This window comes from Bos javanicus, chromosome 9, assembly GCF_032452875.1.
Source record: "Bos javanicus breed banteng chromosome 9, ARS-OSU_banteng_1.0, whole genome shotgun sequence".
Lineage (NCBI taxonomy): Eukaryota > Metazoa > Chordata > Mammalia > Artiodactyla > Bovidae > Bos > Bos javanicus.
Window position 1 is genome coordinate 28,822,329 of NC_083876.1, and position 22,403 is coordinate 28,844,731.

At 38.2% G+C, this 22,403-nt stretch overlaps 1 protein-coding gene across 3 annotated transcripts in view; it reads right to left on the bottom strand.

Moving 5' to 3' along the window:
* HSF2 (heat shock transcription factor 2) overlaps positions 1–21,339 on the bottom strand; it is a 39,799-nt gene extending 18,460 nt beyond the window's left edge. Inside the window, exons 1-4 of one of the 3 annotated variants that reach the window (XM_061427438.1) lie at positions 21,141–21,339; positions 1,953–2,061; positions 1,661–1,788; positions 692–816 (exon numbers count right to left, since the gene is read on the bottom strand). In XM_061427438.1, coding sequence (XP_061283422.1) covers positions 692–816; positions 1,661–1,788; positions 1,953–2,061; positions 21,141–21,233 — 455 coding nt within the window. In that variant the 5' untranslated portion in view covers positions 21,234–21,339. Of the gene's footprint in view, positions 1–691; positions 817–1,660; positions 1,789–1,952; positions 2,062–20,583; positions 20,917–21,140 lie in introns of those variants that run through there. The other 2 variants (XM_061427439.1, XM_061427440.1) reach the window with 2 other exon arrangements.
* Between the last annotated feature and the right edge of the window lie 1,064 nt (positions 21,340–22,403).

Genomic DNA, 22,403 nt, shown 5'->3' on the forward strand with positions numbered 1-22,403 from the left:
TAAAATAACTGCCCTTTAAGACCTTGGTGCCTATTTACATTGAGAAGAATTCTAGCTACTTACTAAGAACAGAAATATAGGTCTACTTTATATACAAGTTAATGTGGCATTAGAATAATGGTGCCAAAAATTCCAGTTTAAAAAAAACACATTTTTCTGTAGATAAGAAGTATGACTATGACCTTCTCAAGTCTTTGTAAAGTACCAAGTAGGGCAAGTCTCTTGTGACCTTTTTCCCCTATTTTTTGTGTCCTACTTTTTCCTAAAAGATAGGCCACATAGAAAATGTCTTAAGAAATTTCTATAGAAGAAAAGGACAGGTGACATATGTAGTTTTTATGGCTTGTGGTCCTCACATGTGTGTGAACAAATCAAAGTCAACCTAAACAGAGTCATAATTTCCGACACCAACTTAATGATCTATCATCAGTAAGACTGTGCATCAAATTGTTTTGATTGCCCAAGTTTACATATATTCTTTTCACCACCATCATGAAAACATAATATTGGGGTAAAGTCTATGGCTACCAATAAAAATAGAGGGAATTAATACTTTAAAAAAATGGTTTTTGATCTTGGCTCCAACATAATCTAGTTACCTAAAGCACCAACCTCCAAACCTCAACACAGACACACACACACACTCAAACACCAACCCCTGTTATGATGATTATATTTGGAAATACTTTACCTTTTTAATTCAGAAAGCCTGGACTCAATTGTTTCTTGTTTTATTTGAACCTTTTGAGCACTACTTATAATTTTTGTTAAATCTTCCTGACGAATTTTATTTTCTTCTGGTTTTGAAGATGAAACCTTTCAAAAAGTAAATGTAGGAAATTAAACAAATACTAAACACCGTAGTTATAACTCAAAGTTTTCTTGTTATAAATGGTTTTGTAGCCTGTCAAGAAGGTAAGATCCAGTTCCAAAAGCCCAGGAAAATAACAGCATTCATGGCTCAAAGAGAGGATGAGGAATAATCTATTTATTTATTTTCACTGTGGAAAAGTTTCCACGAACAGAAGCAACTTAAGGGCTTTTTTAAATTTCCTTCTGCCAAATTTCCTGTAATTCCCCCAAGCCTCTTTATTATCACATTCCACTTTTAATTAAATTTATACAGAATAGCTGCACACTAAGGCCATGTTCTGTCATGGTTCACTACCCTTTTATCCCCACCTCCCTTTGTGGACTTAGTCAAAATAGCTCATTTCAGCAAAAGATATCATACGTTCAAAAATGTTATTATTAAATACCTACTATATATATGGGACTTAACCTTGGGCACAGGATATTCAGCAGTGAATTACAGAAACAGGCCCTCTAAGCAGCTGACTTTCTAGTAGGAGCGTATGTTTTTTAAGCTAAGTTATAAGGAGTGAGCCATCATAATACAGTTGACTCCTTATCCTAAGTCAGAATGTAAATATTTCCTTCCCTCTAAAAAAGTATTTAAAGACTGAGCCCTGTACAGCTGAACACAGAGGAAAAATCAGAAAATCCATAGAGGGCAATACTTAAAGCATTATTAGTCTAAATTGTCCCCAGCAAAATCTGTCTATTTCAGTACATTTTTACTTTCAACAAATGAAATATGTCTTGACCCAAGTATACTACATGTTAATGCCCTAATTAAATCATGTTAACAATAACTCACCTTCCTTTTAATGTTCTCAAGTAAATCATCCTGGCCTTGTTTGAAGTAAGGATGTTGAAATTCAACAGGACCATCTCGTTCCTGCTTCACAATTCCAGAATCAATATGTACTACTTTACGAAAACCATCTGAAACACATTCAAAATTCAAGTAAGTTAAATAGACAAAGTAAAAAACTTAAAAATTAATGGTGCTTCTATGAATATATTTTCCTTTATCATCCTAATGGGAGGAAAATGGTTTAATCAGTGACTGATGACAGTACTCCAATTAAACTGTTGTTCTTACTTACACATATTCAATTGCCTCACAAAGCTTGCCATGTTATTGTGCTTGAAGTATTTGGGAAGAATTTCTTTTGCAAATCTTTGTTCATCCAAAACCAGAAAACTCTGGCCATTCTGAAAAAAATGGAAAATATCAGTGTTAAGATCCTCCAACAGCAGGTGACACATATGAACCTCAAAACTTGGCAGTCCTTCCGTAATACCTCAGACCATTTTGTTCCTGTTAATAGCAAGAGAAACAAAATGAAATTAAGTTCTAAATTTCAATTAAGCTCCAAACTGCAATCAAGCATTTTGATGTCAATCTCAAAAGTTAGAAGTATATCTCAAAACAAAAAATGCATCAGACTCTATGGCTAAATATTAAAAAGACTTCCCATTAAAAGTTAAAATTTGGTGTTTTTGATGCATAAAGTTAACGAAGAATTAAAATCTGCATTTTTAAAGAAGTCACAAATACAATTTCTAAAGAGAAGAAATTACCATAGAATAATGAGTAAAACATATGAGCAGGCGATTTAGAGAAGAGAAAATACAGTTAACAGATACAAGAAGGGAGTTGCCTGGCAATCCAGGGGTTAGGACTCCAGCTTTCACTGCTGTGGGCCTGGGTTCAGTTCGGGTCAGGGAACTAAGATTCCACAAGCTGTGTGGTGTGGCCATAAATAAATAAATTTGTTTTATACAGAAGAAGAATACTTAAACTCACCAGTAACAAAGGAATTAAAACTAAACAATAGTGAATAGTTATTTCACAGTTATCATATCGCAAAAGTTTGCAAATAAGTGTCAGCAATAAAAGGGAGCAAAGGGAGCTATCACATATGGTAGTTAATTACTGCTGCTGCTGCTAAGTTGCTTCAGTCATGTCCGACTGTGTGTGACCCCATAGATGGCAGCCCAACAGGCTCCCCTGTCCCTGGGATTCTCCAGGCAAGAACACTGGAGTGGGTTGCTATTTCCTTCTCCAATGCATGAAAGTGAAAAGTGAAGTCACTCAGTCGTGTCCGACTCTTAGCGACCCCATGGACCGCAGCCTACCAGGCTCCTCCATCCATGGGATTTTCCAGGCAAGAGTACTGGAATACCAAATTTTAACTTTTAATGGGGTCAAATTTATCAACATTTTCCTTATTATTATTATTTTTTTTTTTTTGGTGTGTGGGAAATCATAAAGATTTCTTGTGTTGCCTTCTAAAAGCTTAACCTCTTTGATTTTACACATTTAGAATTGATTGTTTTGTGTGGAGAATAAAGTGTATCTATTTTCCAAATGATATCACCTTTTGTTAGGTCTTCATTCAGGTGGCCTAATGCCACCTCCAGGTCTTTATTTGTTAGGTGGCCTAATGCCACCTCCATTGTATATTGAGTTTCCTAGGTTGTATGAGTCTGTTTTTGGACTCTCTAAACGGACAACTATCTGTGTGTATACACTTGTGAGTGTGTGTAATCCTAAGGCAATATTTCTTTTAATTACTATAGATTTGTATTTATTTATTTGTGATCCTCTGTTCATTATATAAACTTAACATCTGCTTATCAAATTCACAAAAAATTGTATTAGAATATTGACTGAAATTATATTCAATTTATAGATTTGGGTAGAATTAACATCTTGATAATATTGTCTTTTGTCCATGAACTTGGCATTTATTTCTTAGTGTTTATTATATCCTTTCTTAATGTTTCATGATTTTCCAATAAATGTGTCTTATACAAAAAAAAAAAAAAAGACTTCCTCCATCTACACAAAAACAAAAAGAAATACATTATGTAGCCAGTATAATTACTTAACACTGTTTTAAAGTCAATGGAATTAAGACAAAAATGAGATAAATTTGAAAAGAAGCCATATTTTATTGATTAAACATAATTATATCTTTGTACAATCAAATGAAAAACCAAAGGAGAATTCAGCAGGATATCTGGCTACTAATTAATACATTAACAAAAAAAAGGGTCAGATGAGAAATTATAGAAACAATCTCATTCACCTTTGTATCAAAAAGAATTAAACATCAAGGAATGAATTTATCTAAGGAAACAAAAAGCCTGCACTCCAAAAGCTGTAAGACAATGATGAAAGAAATTGAAGATGGCACAGATGAGAAGATATACCACGTTCTTGGATTCAAAGAATCAATACTGTCAAAATGACCATAGGATTCAAGGCAATCTACAGAGTCAATGCAATCCCTATCTAATCACCAATGGTGTCAGTCACAGAATCAAAACAAAATCTTAAATTATATGGAGACACTGAAGACCCTGAAAGCCAAAGCAATACTGAGAAAGAAAAACAGAGCTAGAGGACATCAGGCTCTCTGATTTCAGGCCATATTACAAAGCTATAGTCATCAAAACAGCATGGTACTGGCACAAAACAGAAATATAGATCAATGGACAAAATAAAAACCCCAGAAATAAACCCATGAACCTACAGTCAATTAATCTACAACACAGGAAGCAAGATTATACAGTAGAGAAAAGACGGTTTCTTCAATGATGCTGGAAAAACTGGACAGCTACATGTAAAAAAATCAAACATTCTTTAATATCATACACAGAATAAATTCAAAATGGATTATAGACATAAATATAAGGCTGGATACTATACAACTCTTTGACATAAATCACAACAATATATTTTTTGAGCCCTCTCCTAGAGTAATGGAAATATTAAGTTGATGAAAAAGCTAACTGCAGTTTCAGACTATGAATTTTAAATCATTATAACGAGACTCAAACATATCTTTAATCAAAATATTAACCATTACAACATTAAAATCAACACATTTTTGCCAACAAGAAATAAGTTTATTCCTGTAGCATAAAAAAATCATGCTTCACAACTGGCATTTTTTGCCTCCTGCTGGCTGTGGAAGCGTTTTCCCAGCAAAAAGTTGTTGAGATGCTTGAAGAAGTAATAGTCAGTTGGCAAGAGGTCAGGTAAATATGGAGGATGAGGCAAAACTTCGTAACCCAATTTGTCAACTCTGAAGTGCTGGTTGTGCGACGTGTGGTCAGGTGTGGTCCTGGAGAAGAACTGGGCCCATTCTGTTGACCAATGCCAGCTGCAGGCATTGCAGTGTTCCATGATTGCATCAATTTTCTGAGCACACTTCTCAGATGTAATGGTTTCGCCAGGATCCAAAAAGCTGTAGTGGATTAGATGGGCAGTAGACCACCAAACAGTAACCATGACCTTTTTTAGGGGCAAGTTTGGCTTTGGGAAAGACTTTGGAGCTTCTTCTCAGTCCAACCACTGAGCTGGTCATCACTGGTTGTTGTATAAAAACCACTTTTTGTTGCACCTCATAATCTGATCAAGAAATGGTTCACTGCTGTTGCTTAGGATAAAAGAAAACAATACTTTAAAATGATGATTTTTTTGATTTGTGGTCAGCTCATGAAGCACCCACTTATCAAGCTTTCTCACTGTTCCAATTTGCTTCAAATGCCGAACGACCACACAGATGATCCTGTGTGGAGTCCTTTGACAATTTCTTGTGTGGCTGTAAGAGGATCAACTTTGATGATGTTTCTCAATTGGTCACTGTCAACTTCGAATGGCCAGCCACTACGCTCCTCACCTTCAAAGCTCTCGTCTCCTTTACAAAAGTTCTTGAACCACCACTGCACTGTATGTTCGTGTGTGTTAGCTGCTTAGCCATGTCCGATTCTGCAACCCCACAGACCACAGCCCATCAGGCCCCTCAGTCCATGGGATTCTCCAGGCAAGAACACTGGAGTGGGCTGCCATTTCCTTCTCCAAAAGAACTATATAAAGAAAGTGAAGTCGCTCAGTCATGTCCGACTCTTTGCAACCCCATCGACTGTAGCCTACCAGGTTCCCCCTTCCATGGAATTTTCCAGGCAAGAGTACTGGAGTGGGATGCCATTTCCTTTGTTAGCAGTGCCCAGGCCAAATGTGTTGTTGAGTTGCAAGCTGTCTCTGCTGCTTTATGACCCATTCTGAACTTGAATAAAAAAATAGCTCATATTTGCTTTTTGTCTAACAGCATTTCTAGAGTCTAAAATAAACATAAAATAAACAGCAAGTAATATTCACTGCAGCACTATTTACAATAGCTAAGATATGGAAACAACCTAAATGTCCATAACAAATGAATGGATAAAGATGTGGTACCTATATAAAATGGCTGTTACTTAGCCATTGAAACAATGAGATAAGACCATTTGCGGCAACCTGGATGGACCTGGAGATTACTATACTAAGTCAGACAAGGAAAGACAAATACTATATGATACCACTTATATGAGGAATCTAAAAAAAAAATGGTACAATGAACTTACTTTTAAAACAGAAGCAAACTCACAGACTTAAGAGAATGAATTTACGGTTAAGGGGTAAGGGGGGCGCAGATTGGGATTTGGTGATTGACATGTACACACTACTATATTTAAAATAGATAACCAACAAGAACTTACTGTATAGTGCAGGGAACTATACTCAATATTACATTACAACCTAAATGGGAAAAGAATCTGAAGAAGAATGCATGTGTGTGCTTAGTTGATCAGTTGTGTCCAACTTTTTGAAACCCCATAGACTGTAGCCCACCAGGCTCCCCTGTCCATGGCATTCTCCAGGCAAGAATCCTGGAGTGGGTTGCCATTCCCTTCTCCAAAGGATCTTCCCCACCCAGGGATCAAATGCGGGTCTTTATGCACTGCAGGCAGATCTTTACCATCTGAGTCAATGCAACAATCTAAATGGGAAAAAAATCTGAACAATAAATACGTGTATGACTGAATCACTTTCTGTACACCTGAAACTAACAGGACATTGTTAATCAACTATGTTCTAATTTAAAATAAAAATTAAAAAAATAAAATCACTAGTATTTTTCTATACAAAAATAAACAATTTGAAGCTTGCTCCTCAATAACCAAAAACAGTATGGTACTGGCATAAAGAGAGACTGACCAATGAAAGAGAATAAAGAGCCTAGAAATAAACCCTCATATATACAGCCCAAGAATTTCTGACAAGGGTGCCAAGATAATTCAACAGAGAAAGAACAGCCTTTTCAACAAACAACATCAGTAAAACTAGATCCTCACATGCAAAACAATGAAGCTGACACCTTATACCACATATAGAAATCAACTCAAAACAGATCAAAGGCTTAAACACGACAGCTAAAACTACAAAAATCTTAAGAAAAAACACAAGAGAACACAAGAGGGAAAAGCTTCATGACAATGTATCTGGCAATAATTTCTTAGGTAACACCAAAAGCACAGGGACCAAAAGCAAAAACAGACAGATGGGGCTATTTCAAACATACAAACTTCTACGTAAAGAACACTATTGAGAGAGTGAAAGGACAACCCACAAAATCAGAAAAATGATTTGCAGATCATATATCTGACAAGGGTTTAATATCCGTAACAATTACTTTTTTAAAACTCCTATAACTCAACAACAAAAAATAAACTACCTGATTAGGAATGGGCAAGGACTTGAATGGGCTTCCCTGGTGGCTCAGTGGTAAAGAAGCCATCTGCCAATGCAAGAGACTTGGGTTTGATCCTTGAGTCAGGAAGACCCCCTGGAGAAGGAAATGCAATCCACTCCAATATTTCTGCCTGGGAAATCCCATGAACCAGAAGAGCCTGGTGGGCTATAGTCCATAGACACGACGAGTTGGACATGACTTAGCCACTAAACAACAACAAATGACTTGAATATACACTGTTCCCCAAAAATATATACAAATGGCCAATAAACACAGAAAAGATGCCTCGTATCACTAATCATCAGGGAAATACAAACCAAAGCCACAATGAAATACCATTTCACTCATCAGAATGGCTCTTAAAAAAAAAAAAAAAATACAAAAACCTAGAAAATAATTGTTGGTAAGGATGTGGAGAAACTGGAACCCTTGTGTACTTCTAGTGGGAATATAAAATAGTACACCCACTGTGGAAAACAGTATGGTGGTTCCTCAAAAAAATTAAACATTTTTTGTTGGTATTGGTAATGACCAATATATCCAAAAGAACTGAAAGCAGGGACTCAAAAAAGGTACACATATGTTTATAGTAGCATTATTCACAATGGTCAAAAGGTGGAAGAAACTCAAATGTCCACTGAGAGACGAACAGATTAACAAAATGTGGTACACACATACATTGTACAATTGACTATTATTCATCTTTAAAAAGGAAGGACACATGCCACAGTATGAATGAACCTTGAAGACATTATGCTGAGTTAAACTGGTCACAAGAGGACAAATACTGTATCATTCCATTTACCTTAGGTATCTGGAGTACTCAATTTCATAGAGACAGAAAGAAGAATGGTTACCAGGGGCTAAGAAGGAGGGTATTGGAAATTATTATCCAATGAGTACAAAGTTTCATTCTGGGAAAACGAAAAACATTCTGGAAATGGATAGTAGTGATGATCACATAACCAGTGAATGTACTTAATGTCATTGAACTGTACATTTAAAAATGGTTAAAATGGTAAAAATGGTTAATTTTAAACTAAAATGGAATAAAGATTCCAATAGTATAAAAATTCAAGAATTTAAAAATAAATTATAAAAATACACAAGATTGGGACTTCTGCGGTGGTCCAGTGATTAGGAATTCACCTTGCGATTCAGGGGATGGATCCCAAGACAGGGACCTAAGATCCCACATGCCAAGGAGCAACTAAGCCCGCATGTGTCAACTACTGGGCCCTCATGCCACAACTACAGAATCTGTACCACAAAGAGAGATCCCAAGGCTGCAACTAAGACCCAACACAGCCAAATAAATAAATACTTCAAAAAAAAAAAAAAAAGGACCTTTAAGAAAAAATTACAGAGGTTCAAATAGTGTTATAAAGATGTCAAGTCTCCTTAAGTTAACCAATATATTAAATTCTGTCTCAATTTAAAAAAAAGTTTTGGAGACAAGATGAAGAGGTGCTACCATGACCAAATACTAGGCACTAAAGTTCATTTCATAAAGACAATTATGTAACAAATAGGCAAGAAAATACTGAAAACAATGGAGAGAGAGATGTTAATCCTATCCTTTACAGGTAATAGAATTATAGTGTTTACAAAATTTGATACTAAAGATGGATACTAAAGTTGGAATAGCTGAATGGACAGACTAGAGAGAACAGAAGCAGCAACAAATCTATCTGAGAATTTGATAAGTAATAATTAAGGGTAGCATTCAAACCATGAGGAAAAGGATTAGTTAATAAACTTTCCATTTGGAAGGAAAAAACAGAAGCTCACTGATAACTGAAAGCCACCTCACTTTTTATAACCAAGCTTCTGAAAGCACCATAAAAAAAAAAAAGAAAAAGAAGTCATAAAGGTAAAAATTAAAAAATTTATTCACGGGGACTGCTAGCTGCCTACCCTATCTTCAGATTTCTCTACTTTCTTATTTTTAAAACTAAAATTGTATATATTTAAGGTGTACATCAGTGGGCTTCCCTGGTGGCTCAATGGAAAAGAATCCACCTGCCAATGCAGGAGACATGGGTTAAATCCCTGGGTTAGGAACATCCCCTGAAGTAGGAAATGGCAACCAACTCCAGTACTCTTGCCTGGAGAATCCCATGGATAGAGAAGCCTGGCAGGCTATACTCCACGGGATCGCAAAAGAGTCAGGCATGATTTAGCAACTAAACAACAAGGTGTATATGATGATTTGACATATATTCTCACACACTGTGAAATAACTATTACAGCCAAGCTAATTCACCAACCTAAAAAGCTTCTGCACAGCAAAGAATAATCAACAGAATATGATGGCAACTTAATGGAATGAGTGGAAATATTTACAAGTACCGCTACTTCAGTTGTGTCCGACTCTGTGCGACCCCAGAGATGGCAGCCTACCAGGCTCCCCCGTCCCTGGGATTCTCCAAGCAAGAACACTGGAGTGGGTTGCCATTTCCTTCTCCAATGCATCAAAGTGAAAAGTGAAAGTCAAGTCACTCAGTCATGTCTGACTCTTATCGACCCCATGGACTGCAGCCCACCAGGCTCCTCCGTCCATGGGATTTTCCAGGCAAGAGTACTGGAGTGGGGTGCCATTGTACAAATATTTACAAATACAAATACATTGATAAAAGGATAATATATAAAACATAAAAAAGAACTCTCGCAACGCTAAAAAGACACACCCAATTAAAAAACAGGCAAAGATTTTGATCATACATTTTCCTAAAGAAGACATACAAAAGAGCAGCAAGTATGTGGGATACTCAAAATCACTGATGAGCAGGCTCCCCAGGTTAGTGGTAAAGAACCCACCTGCCAATGCAGGAGATATAAGTAACATGGGTTTGATCCCTGGGACAGGGAAATCCCCTGGAGGAGGGTATGACAACCCACTCCAGTATTCTTGCCTAGAGAATCCCATGGACAGAGAAGCCTGATGGGTTACAGTCCACAGACTCACAAAGAGTCGGACATGACCGAAGCGACTTAGCATGCACTGATTATCAGGGAAATGCAAATCAAAACCACAATGAGGTATTATCCTATACTTCTCAGGATTGTTGTTGTTGATGTTGTTCAGTCGCTCAGTCACGTCCAACTCTTTGCAACCCCATGGACTGCAGCATGCCAGGCCTCCCTGTACATCACCATCTCCCAGAGCTTGCTCAAACTCATGTCCAATGAGTCAGTGACACCATCCAACCACCTCATCTTCTGTCACCCCCTTATCCTCCCGCCCTCAATCTTTCTCAGCAGCAGCGTCTTTTCCAGTGAGTTGGCCCTTCTCATCAGACAGTCAAACTAGCGGAGCTTCAGCATCAGTCCTTCCAGTGAATATTCAGGGTTGATTTCCTTTAGGACTAACTGGTTTGATCTCCTTGCAGTCCAAGGGACTCTCCAGAGTCTTCTCCAGAACCACAGTCTGAAGGCATCAATTCTTCAGCGCTCAGCCTTTTTCACTGTCGAGCACTCACACCCATACATGACTACCGGAAAAACCATAGCTTTCACTATACAGACCTTTGAAAGCAAAGTAATACCTCTGCTTTTAAATATGCTGTCTAGGTTTGTCATTGTTTTTCTTCCATGGAGCAAGCGTCTTTTAATTTCAAGGCTGCAGTCACCATCCACAGTAATTTTGGAGTCCAAGAAAATAAAGTTTGTCACTGTTTCCATTGTTTCCCCATCTATTTGCCATGAAGCGATGGGACCAGATGTCATGATCTTCGTCTTTTGAATACTGAGTTTTAAGCCAGTTTTTTCACTCTCTTCTTTCACCTTCATCAACAGGCTCTTTAATTCCTCTTTGCTTTCTGCCATAAAGGTGGTATTTGCATATCTGAGGTTATTGATATTTCTCTCCACAATCTTGATTCTAGCTTGTGCTTCATCCACCCCACCATCATGTGAAATATGTACAGCATTTCACATGATGTACTCTGCATATATGTTAATTAAGCAAGGTGACAACATACATACAGCCTTGATGTATTCCTTTCTCAATTTGGAACCAGTCCATTGTTTCGTGTCTGGTTTAACTGTTCCTTCTTGACCTGCATACAGGTTTTCAGGAGGCAGGTCAGGTGGTCTGGTAGCCCCATCTCTAAGAATTTTCCACAGTCTGTTGTGATGTACACTTGTCAGGATGGCTACTACTAAAAAAAATTTTTTTTAGAAAATAGTAAGTGTTGGCGAGAAATGCAGTGAAAAGAGAGCCCTTGTGCACTGTTGGTGGGAATGTAAATTGGTAATGTCATTATGGAAAATGGTACTATATATTTCATAGTACCAGAACTACTATATGATCCAGGGGCCCTTCTGAGTATACACCCAAAGGAAATGAAATCAGTACATTTAAGAGGTATGTGTGCTCCTGTGTTCACTGCAGCATTATTCACAATAACCTCACAAAAACAACCTAAGTGTCCATCAAAGGAAGAATGGATAAAGAAACTGTGATATATATATGTGTGTATATATATATATATGTACACACACACATATACGTATTTATCCACAATGAAACTGCTCAGCCTTAAAAAATGAAAGTGGTCCTGCCACCTGCAACAACATGGATGATGCTCTAATTTCATACTAACAACACAGTTTTGTTTGATGCTACAATTCTCAGTCCTTCTTACATACAGAGGTGGCCAAATAACATATCTGGCAAATACAATATAAGCAAGGGAAGAAGGTAGAGTCTCATACATGATGGAATGTACAACAAAACAAATAATGATTTTCACTTATTAGACTGGCAAAATTTTAAGTTTAGCAATAACCACTGTTATTAGGAAGTGGTTATTAAAATTTAAAAGTGCATACATCTCTATCTTAAAAGGACTTTCTCTCTACCTTTGACTTCTTCTTACACACCCTATCTGTCTTTTTATTCATTACATAAAACTTCCTTCTCCAATTCAGGCCCAGCTACTTACTCTCACTAAAAACTGCTTTCAGTTTTTCTCAGTTTACTCAAACTTTTTTCTAAAACGTCAAACATCAAGTTCAATACCTTCTTTTCAGTTCGCAACTTCCTACACCTCTCTGTAGCATTTCATTTGGGACTACAGACACTCCCCTCCTTAAATGCTCTGCTCTTATGGCTTTGAAACTATACATTGGGTCTCCTATCTCTCGTATTTCATTTGTCTTCCACCTATCAAGAGGAAGTTTGTTTTTTAGGTTTCTATCCTTTATCATGATACCTTTATACTCTTTCCTTAGGCAATCTCAGCCACACCAGTGTATCTAATTACTAACCTTATTACATATAATAATTATCACATCTATGCCTCTGCCCCTGAACCATATCAAATTTCCCCCTTGAATTATCAATCGTTAACATTTATACACCATGTTCTTTAATTTACTGAGTTACAGAACTTGATGTTCTTTAAAATTGAGACAATCTTCTCAACCTATTGTCTATTTCAAACCTATCATCCTACTCCCCCAACATCAACTTTTTCCTGTAGTTTCCATCCTGGCATGCCCTGTGCCCTCTAAATTACCCAATTAATTTTGTTATCAATACCAATATGGTAAATTAAAACCCCTCAATTCTAGCAGCTAATAATTTAAAGAGCAAAACTGTCATATCCAGATGCCTACGGATGTACACTTACAGAATCCAAAATCATAAAACGATTAGCTCACTGGTTTATTATCAATATACAAATGTTACCTGTATTTCTAATTACCAGCAATTGTTCAATTTATTTTAAATAAATTGAATATAAAATACCTATATTTTATTTTAGCTTTATTTATATTATAAATGATATTATAAGATATCTATTATATATTACCTATGTTATATATTATCTATACCTAGTAGTATATATAATTATATATTATAAAATATCTATATTTTATTGAGTATAAAACATCTATAAAGTCTAACAAAGATGTACAAGACCTAACTGCAAAAAAACATAAAACTTTATTAAGCAATAAATGAATTTAGAAATACGCCCTGTTCGTGGGAATACTCAATATCATAAATATATCTATTTTCCCTAATCTGATCTATACTTCTCAGTATAATTTCAATTAAAACTCCTAATAGATTTTTTTCAATAGAACATGATTTTAAAACATATATGGAAGAGCAAGAGTAGTCAAGACACTCCTAAGACTAGGCTGCCCTCCCAAAAGCAAGACTTTTTACAGAGCTACAGTAAATAAGACATATGACATGGGAAAAAGGATAAATTGGAACATTCCAATGGAACAAAATAGAGAACCTAGACCCCAAAAACACAATTTATCTACATACAATTTTGCTTGTAAGACAGGTAGCAACACAAATCACTAGAGGAAGAAGAAACTATTCAATAAGGGGGTTAAAACTACTAAATATTTATGTGGAGAGCAATGAAATGGATCAAACAAAAATCAATTCCAGGTAAATTAAAGATTTAGGTACAAAATGCAAACCTTTAAAACTTTCAGAAGGAAAAAAAAGAGAGATGGAAAAGTATCTCTCTCTCTTCGGGGTAAGTAAGCAAAAACATCTTGAAAAAATGAAAACTGTGAACCACAAAAAGGCAGATATATCATACTAAAATTAAGAACTTATATTCATCAAAATAAAGGGAAAAAAAAAAAAAAGACAAGCCACAACCAGGAGAAGGCATAGGCAACACATACATTCAAAAAACACACAGAATTATAAGAAATTTCTATACATAATAATAGATAAACCACCCAACAGAAAAATAGTCAAACATTTCATACAATAGGACACACAGATGGCCAATAAATATGAAAAGATGTTTGAACACATTAATTATCAGGGAAATATAACCTCACTGAAATAGTATTTTATACTCACTAGACAGATAAAAATTCAGAAAAATGAGAATATCAAGTTTTGAAGGGACAAATTAATGGAAAATCTCATGCATGGCTCATAGGAGTACAAGATGATTTGACTTTGGAAAATAATTTGATCTTGAAGTTGAACATTTCATATCTTATTTTCCATAAATTCCACTCTTCAAACTACCTTAGAGAAATGTTTGCTTATATATACCAGAAGAGATACATAAGACTATTCATAACAGCATTTGAAATCGTTGATCACCTCTTTCTTGAAACTATTTTCTTCCATTAACTGATATGACCTCACTCCCTTGTGTTTCCTCCTTTCTTACCATTCCTTCTCAATCTCTTTTGCTGTTTTTTTTTTTTTCTTTTGTCTTTTATACTCTCTAAATATTGGAATACCCTATCTTTCAGGTCCTTCGATCTTCATCTATCTTGCTGAATGATCTCATCCAGTCCCATGGCTTTACCACCCGCTTCCTCCAAACTCCACCTGGAATTGCCAGAGTTTTATATTATCGAAATAACCTATTCAACACTGCCACTCAAAGGTCCTGGAGTATAGACGTCATTCATGTTGTTCTCCTTTCCAACACTGCAGTTCCCTACCTACTTTGAAATAAGGTGTGACCATATGACTGAGTATGGTCAGTAAAATGCAAGCAAAACAGAACTCTCTTAAAGTAATACTAGTAATCTATTTGTAATCTCAAAGTTACTGTGACCAAAGAGAATCCCACCTGTACTTCTCTGAATCTCCACATCTCAGCAAATGGTACCATCATCTATCCTTTGCTCATATATATGACCATATATATAACTCATTTTAATTCTTTTTTACCCCTCAACTCCAGACAAATTTATCAGTAAGTTCTGTGACTTTGCTTTCAACATAAATATTATATCCAAAAGTTTCTCACCACCTCCACTGCTATTATCCTAGTCTCAGCCACACTATTTTTGATACCTTAGAGGAAACCTATGTTTTCTATCTAGTTCCTTCATTTCCAATCTCCTTACCATGCCCTAAGGCCCTATAACATCTGCTTCTACCTACCTCTCTCTCCATGATATCTAAAGATAATCCAACCACATGTGCCTTCTGCAACTGTACGAACACGCCATGCCCAAGGTCTTTACATTTGCCATTCCCTTTTGTCTATCTGGCCTATCCTTTCTAATCATTCAGATCTCTGCTCAAATGTCACCTCCCCAAAGAGGCTTTCCTCATCACTCTATTTAAAATATAATAAATTCCAGTCATTTTACAGGTTAGTCATGAATTTACTGCTCCAAATTCATTCTTTAGTGTCTGCTCTGCAAACATGGAGCTGAGTCTTAAGTATCTTTATTTTTTGTCAAGATGTTAAGCTTTGTCATAGAAGATACTATACAGATATTATAAGAGGAAGGGGCTTCCCCTCCTGGTTCCAGTGTGAACTTATGTTCCTGCTGTGTAGGTTCTCCAGCACATAGCTCTCGCAGTGCATGGGCGGCAGAAGCACCCTAAGGCCAGCTTCCCCCAACACTCCCTTTCCTTCAGGAGGCTTCAAACTGGAGTAGCTCTGGCCAGACATCTCCCCATGAACACCTTTCCTTGGTACTCTAGAGCACAGACAGATAAACGTATTCCTAAAGGTTCAAGTAATAAATATTTTAGGCTTGCAGGTCATAAAGTCAGAACTCTGCCCCTGTAACAAGAAAGCAACTATGGTCAATAAGTAAATCCAGGGAGCTTGGCTGTATTCCAAATAAACTTTACTTATAAAACAGATGGTTGGCTCACAGACCATAATCTGCCAACCCCTGCCCTAAAAGGCATATTTCCCACAAGTTCTGAAGGATGGATTTCTAGTAAGTTCCATGAGTGTGGTATCAGTGACTTCTCTGCCATTTAGTGAGACATTGTATGGAGATAGTCTCTCTCCAACAAGGTCTCAGAACACGGGGGGAAGGGCTCTTACTTGGGCACTGGATCTTAAGCCTACCAGTGATGGCTGCTTCTTAAAACTACTATTCTTATATTCTTTAGAGTTTTCTTTAGTCTAATTCTCCTGATATAGTTAGTTAATCCTATTAAACTTTCCTCTGTTCAAAATACTTGTGTCTTCTGTCTCCTAATTAAACTGATACATTCTCCTTACGCTGCTTTATTTTGTTACTTATCACTAACTGAAATTATATTATTATTTGTGTTTGCTTACTTTTTAATTACTAGTGTCCTTCATTAAAATGTAAGCTCCATAAAGACTGCTAGTTTTTTCACTACTGAATGAATTCCTATTACCTAGGCACACTGTCTTGTCATAACAGATTCACAACTACTACTTGGGAGTGACTGAATGATGAGCCTTTGGTCACAGTGGACTAAATTATATTTTTATAATTTCAACTCTTGGATTATATATAACAAATGAAAAAATGAATGCCTCTTGTTTATATCTGCTCTCTCTCTCAAACACACACAACCCTAACTCACTCATATTGTTCTGTGTCTCTGTTTATGGTATTCCTTCAGTCTCTGCTTCAAAATTAGTAAATAAGCTCTTTGTACACAAAAATTCCACCTTACTGCTGTTTAAACTTGTGAAGTTTAAGTACTGTAACACAGAACTCTCCTGATACATTTTACCTTGTATCTCAGAAGGGTGGGAAGGATGGTAGCCTCTCTTCAGGTCTTACCTAAAGTTTCCAAAGAGTAGTAATAATGGTTTCTGCTAAGATTGGTACTCTTGGTTTAAAATGTCCAAAATAATTTTAATAATAATACTTCAGCTCCATTATTTTAAAATGGTTTTCAAAACAGAAATTGGTATTATTTTTTAAACAACCAGTCTATAACTTCTTAATGTTTACCAATCATTCCTTGTGAGCCTCTAGCTCATTCTCTCTTGTGTGCGTGCATGCTAAGTTGCTTCAGTTGTGTCCGACTCTGTGATCATATGGGCTGCAGCCTGCCAGGCTCCTCTGACAATGGGATTCTCTAGGCAAGAATACTGGAGTGGGTTGCCATGCCCTTCTCCAGGGGATCTCCCCGAACCCCAGCGATTGAACCCATGTCTTTTTTGTCTCCTGCATTGGCAGGCAGGTTCTGCACCACTAGCATCACCTGGGAAGTCCCATTCTGTCTTACTTACACAATAAAAAAGTACTTGCCAATGAATCGGTCAACTTTTCTGTAGGCTCATCGAAAGTGGATTTAATCTCTATTTTGCCATATTTGTGGCCTTTCTTGTTTTCACTGGAGAATACTGTAATAATACAATGTTTGCTGGGAAGGTCAAAACAATACCATAACATTGGTAAATCTAGGGATCTATTGTTCAAATTCATCCGAAACAAGTAGGAGACACTGGACAAATTTTAGTTTTGTTTCATTTCCCTCCTATTTCCTTGATTTGTTTCTGCTGACTTGAGATGGATAGGGAAATAGAAACTGCCATAGGGCACAAAAAGGGGAAACAAATGAGTAAGAAGTCTTTGGTGGAAATCACTTCTTGGTATTCTCAAGCAACCTGAAGAACTGAGACAAAGCTAACAACTCTGGTAAAACAATGACCTCCAGTTCTGTCCTTTTCTAATACTGCTTCACTTCAACACACACTGAGTATCATGTATCAGTAACAGTAAAGGCTGTTCCTCACTATCAATGGCAAGAACTTCCATTCAGCTTCCACAACCTCTTGTCCCTGAATATCAAGTTTCCCCAGTTGCTACCAAGCTAAACCTGTGCTTTCTGTTTAGGGCTCTGTTACATTTAAAACAGTTTTAATTTGTCCAACAGTACTATCTCTGTCCTTGATTCTGATAACAGACTTCCTATCAGAGCCAAAACAGCTACATAAAACTTTGAAGTTATAGGAAATGTAAGAACAAAAAAGAAAGGAAAAAGAAGTATCAATGAGGAACTTTGGGGGATGTACAACTTCTACTGAGTCTGTAACAGTATAAAATTTTCATTGGTGAGAATATTATATTTTTTAATTAATGACATGAATGGGGATATTTCATTTTTGTTATATTACAAACTTCAAGGAAAATTAAAGCTATGTAAGTCTTCAGGAATATTAAGCCAAACTTTTCAAACTGCAGTTGGTAAGAGTTTTCTCCCCTTGCCTTATACTCAAGCTACAGGAGTAAATTATTTTCCACAAGTGAAAACAATTACATAAAAGACTGCCTGGTTTCCAAAACATCTGCTATTTCTAAAAAGTCTTAATATGATTTTCACTCAGATAGTACAAATGCTAAATTACCTCAACAGAAGTCCAGCAAAACAAGTTTGAAGGAAACCAGAAACAACCATAAATAGCAACTTTTAAAAGATGAGAGTAAATTATTTTGGTTTTTCCATCTAGCATCATTGTTCAATTAAAGTTTTACCTTTCATTGTTAACAGTGTTTTTAAAAAATCTGTGGGAGCGTAAGACAGCTTTCCTAAGCTTAGCCCTAGACAGCATTAATCCAGAATTGTCCACTGACTTGTGGAAGTAACACTTTGATATAAGACTAACTATTCTAACAACTTGTATTACCTGCAGTGCTATTGATGGAAAATGATCTGGGAGATCAGAAATTTATATTAGAACCCTACCTCCAATAATGGTTGGCCTTGTATTTACAGATAATCTAACCTGCCTAAGTCTCAATCCTCATCTATATAATGATGAGACTAAACCAGATGATCTTTTAAGATTCTTTTCAAGCATCATTCTACCTTATTCTTTCCTACCACTTCCACTACATAGTCCATGGATTTCACTGCTTCATCAAACATTAAGTACCTACTGTGTCCCTTGGCACAGATACTGTTCCCTTCCCTCACTGAATTTGTTTTAACTGTCCCACCATGTATTAAAAAATGAGTAGCTAAAAAAGAAGCTTTGACTTAAAGGAAAAACTAAGAATGATTTCTAAGTGGCTTGTTTATCTGGCTTAGAATTCATAAAATGATGCTTTCATGGATTAGTATGAAACTCTACGGGGGCTTCCCAGGTGGAGTAGTGGTAAAGAATCTGCCTGCCAATGTAGGAGACGTGGATTTGATCTCTGGGTCGAATCAGGAAGATCCGCTGGAGTAGGAAATGGCAACCCGATTCAGTATTCTTGCCTGGAAAATTCCAGTGGACAGAGGAGCCTGAAGGGCTGCAGTCCATGGGGTCACAAACAGTCGGACATGACTGAGCGACTGAGTACCAGCAGCATTAAACTCTACATATTTGATACTGCCCCCAAAAAACATTATTAAAATATTCTGACTAATGAAAATCTATTAGACCTGCCACTGACGTACGCCTTAATTAAGACCAATTACCAATATATTTAGGTACTATTTCTTGGCAATAAAAACAAAGCACATCCAAGACAAATAGGTGTGATAAAGTCAGCAGGGAGTGGGCAGACTCTCAGTTCAGTCTTCCATGCACAAGGCTGAGTAACAGCAGTCCGTGCTGATCCATCCTTGTCAACTTTTAATCCTTATGACTGATGAAAAGCATGAGACATACGTTTATTTTTAAGTGTATACTGGTGGCTGGCTTCCTGTTTTCACCCCTTCTTTGTACAATTGCACAGAATTCATCAAATGTTTTAAATACAACATCCAGTTCATGATACTGACCTTGAGGAAAATTAAGTCATAGAGAGAGAGAAAGAAAATGAACAAATGACAGCATGAATACGGTATATTGAGTAGCCAAAACTCAATATACTGCCCTCTGTCAATATGAAAGTAACTAATAAAACTGAAAATAGAGGAAAGAAATAAAGAAGGGAGCAAGAGGTAAGACAACATTTATTCAGCACCTAACAGGTGTCAGGCACTGTGCAGGCAGTTTTCACTTACTCTTTTCCAGACCTCTAAAACAAGATAATATCCAAAACAGATGAGTATCTACGATAAGAGAACTCCACCCCCCTTCACAAAATGATTCCATAGCTTAATATTCTAACGCAAACGCTCTGTTTATATAAAAATCATTCTAATCAGAATCAGTATATGGAACTACAGGGGGGTCTTGAAGTAACTACGTAAACCATCAGACACTTGGGCCAAATGAGATAAGAAGCCTGTTTAGCGGCAGAACTGGGATCAAACCACTTATCAAGGCATCTATATACTACCCTGCCGGCAACAGTTTAGTGAAATTTAGTGATTCGTTTTTGCTCTTCACTATGTTATTCAGCACCTGTCCACTCGCACTTTTATTAAAAGACTCATTTAAAAAATCCGTTTACACAAATGGCTCAGAATTGTCAAAGAATAACGTGTCATTTTCTATAACACGGTATTTTTAAAACCTACGGATAAGCAATGCCGTCCTCACAATGATCTCAGATGCGAGGCGGGCTGTGTGTCTGTATTCAGGGACGAGAATCAGGTCGCGGAGGTGAAGACTGCCTTGCAGAAACCCCGCGTCGAAGATCCCGGCCGGGCTGCCCGGCCCCCAGCGAGCCGCAGCCCGCGAGCCGGGCGGGAGGACGAAGGATGAGTGTGCAGTAACGTGGCTCCCGCGCCCTGGGCTCGTCGGCCGCCCTGGCTTCGCCGGGCCGGTTCCGAACGCCGCCCCTGTCGGACCGTTACGGGGTCTCCCGGGCCGCGGAGCCCCGCGCGGGCCGCCCCTCCCCCACCGCGGCCTGAGCCCTCTGCGCCGGCCGGGACCCCCGCGGCTCCCCGCGCGAACAATACCGGGGTCCCCCGCGAGGCCGCACGCCGAGGCCCGCGCCACCCCGCCGCCCCCGCGCCGCGGGCCCTCGCAGAGGGCGTCGAGCCGCAGGCCGCGAGAGACAGCCCCGCGGGAGAGAGCGTGAGCGGAGGACGTTAGTCAGGGGGTTCGGAGGCCGCGGTGCCCTCACCCTTACCTGACTCCAGGTGATAAACTCGTTGGTGTGCGTTTCCTCCACAAGCGTCCACAGCTTGCTGAGGAAAGCCGGCACATTCGAACTCTGCTTCATTGTTAACGAGGCGCAGGAATTCCAGATTCTACACCCAAACGCGGCGGCGGCGGCGGCGGCGGCAGCTGCTGCCCGAGAACGCCCACAACGCAGGCGCAGCAGCTCCCGGGCCCCGCCCCCTCCCCGGCCCAGCCAGGCGCGCTGTGAGGCGGGGTGGCCGGGCAGCCGCACGTGACGGACAAGTCTCCAGTTCGGCCCGTGCGCACTGGTCCCGCGCGGGTCCCGTTCTCGGCCAATGCCAGGAGCCGACCGCGCAACAGAGAAAAGCGATTGGATGCTGCAGACGGGGAGGGGTGGGAGCAAAGCGGGGGCGCTGCCCTCTCATTCGCCCTTTATATGGGAGCTCTCGCCTTAGCGGACCTTGGGCTTGGGAGCTTGTGTTTGGTGGTTTCACGTGGGAGAACCTTTGGGTGTTTGGGCTATGGCTGGAAGGCTACAGAAAGTCCTCTGGGGCCTTTGAGTCGTAAGTTTGGTAGGCAAGGTTGTAGGCTGCGCTAGTCAGGCAGGAGGAAGTGTAATAATTCACGTGGGGAAAAAAACAGCTTTCAAGCATGACTTGCTAGGCCCCAAATTGAAACTGTCTTAAAAATAATGACCCTTTTCCTTAAATTCTCATCGGGAAAAAAAACATTCCTTTAAAATAAGTTTATCAAAAATAGGAATTTAAATAACACACTCTTTACTGAGCATGTACTGCAGTGATCCAAGAACTGTAATAGGCAACTTACGTGTTTAATTCAGCAGAAATAGAATGCCCAGTATATGCCCAACGTAAAAAGAAATAGTATCATTTATTCTCTTTTAATCATTTAAAATAATTGTTCCTGTATGTCCTTTACAGATTTGGTATGATGGAAAAAATATTAGGCAAAGAGTCAGCATATGAGTTTAGACCCAGTTTCAAGGACACATTAGTGGATATTTAATTACACTGGTAGTGTGTGTAATTTAGGCAATCTCTTACTCTGTCTGTTCCAATCTTTCCCTTATTCTCATTGGAAATAAAACTCTTTTCACCCCTGTAGGAGAAGGCAATGGCACCCCACTCGAGTACTCTTGCCTGGAAAATCCCATGGATGGAGGAGCCTGGTAGGCTGCAGTCCATAGGGTCGCACAGAGTCAGACTCGACTGAGCGACTTCACTTTCACTTTTTCACTTTCATGCATTGG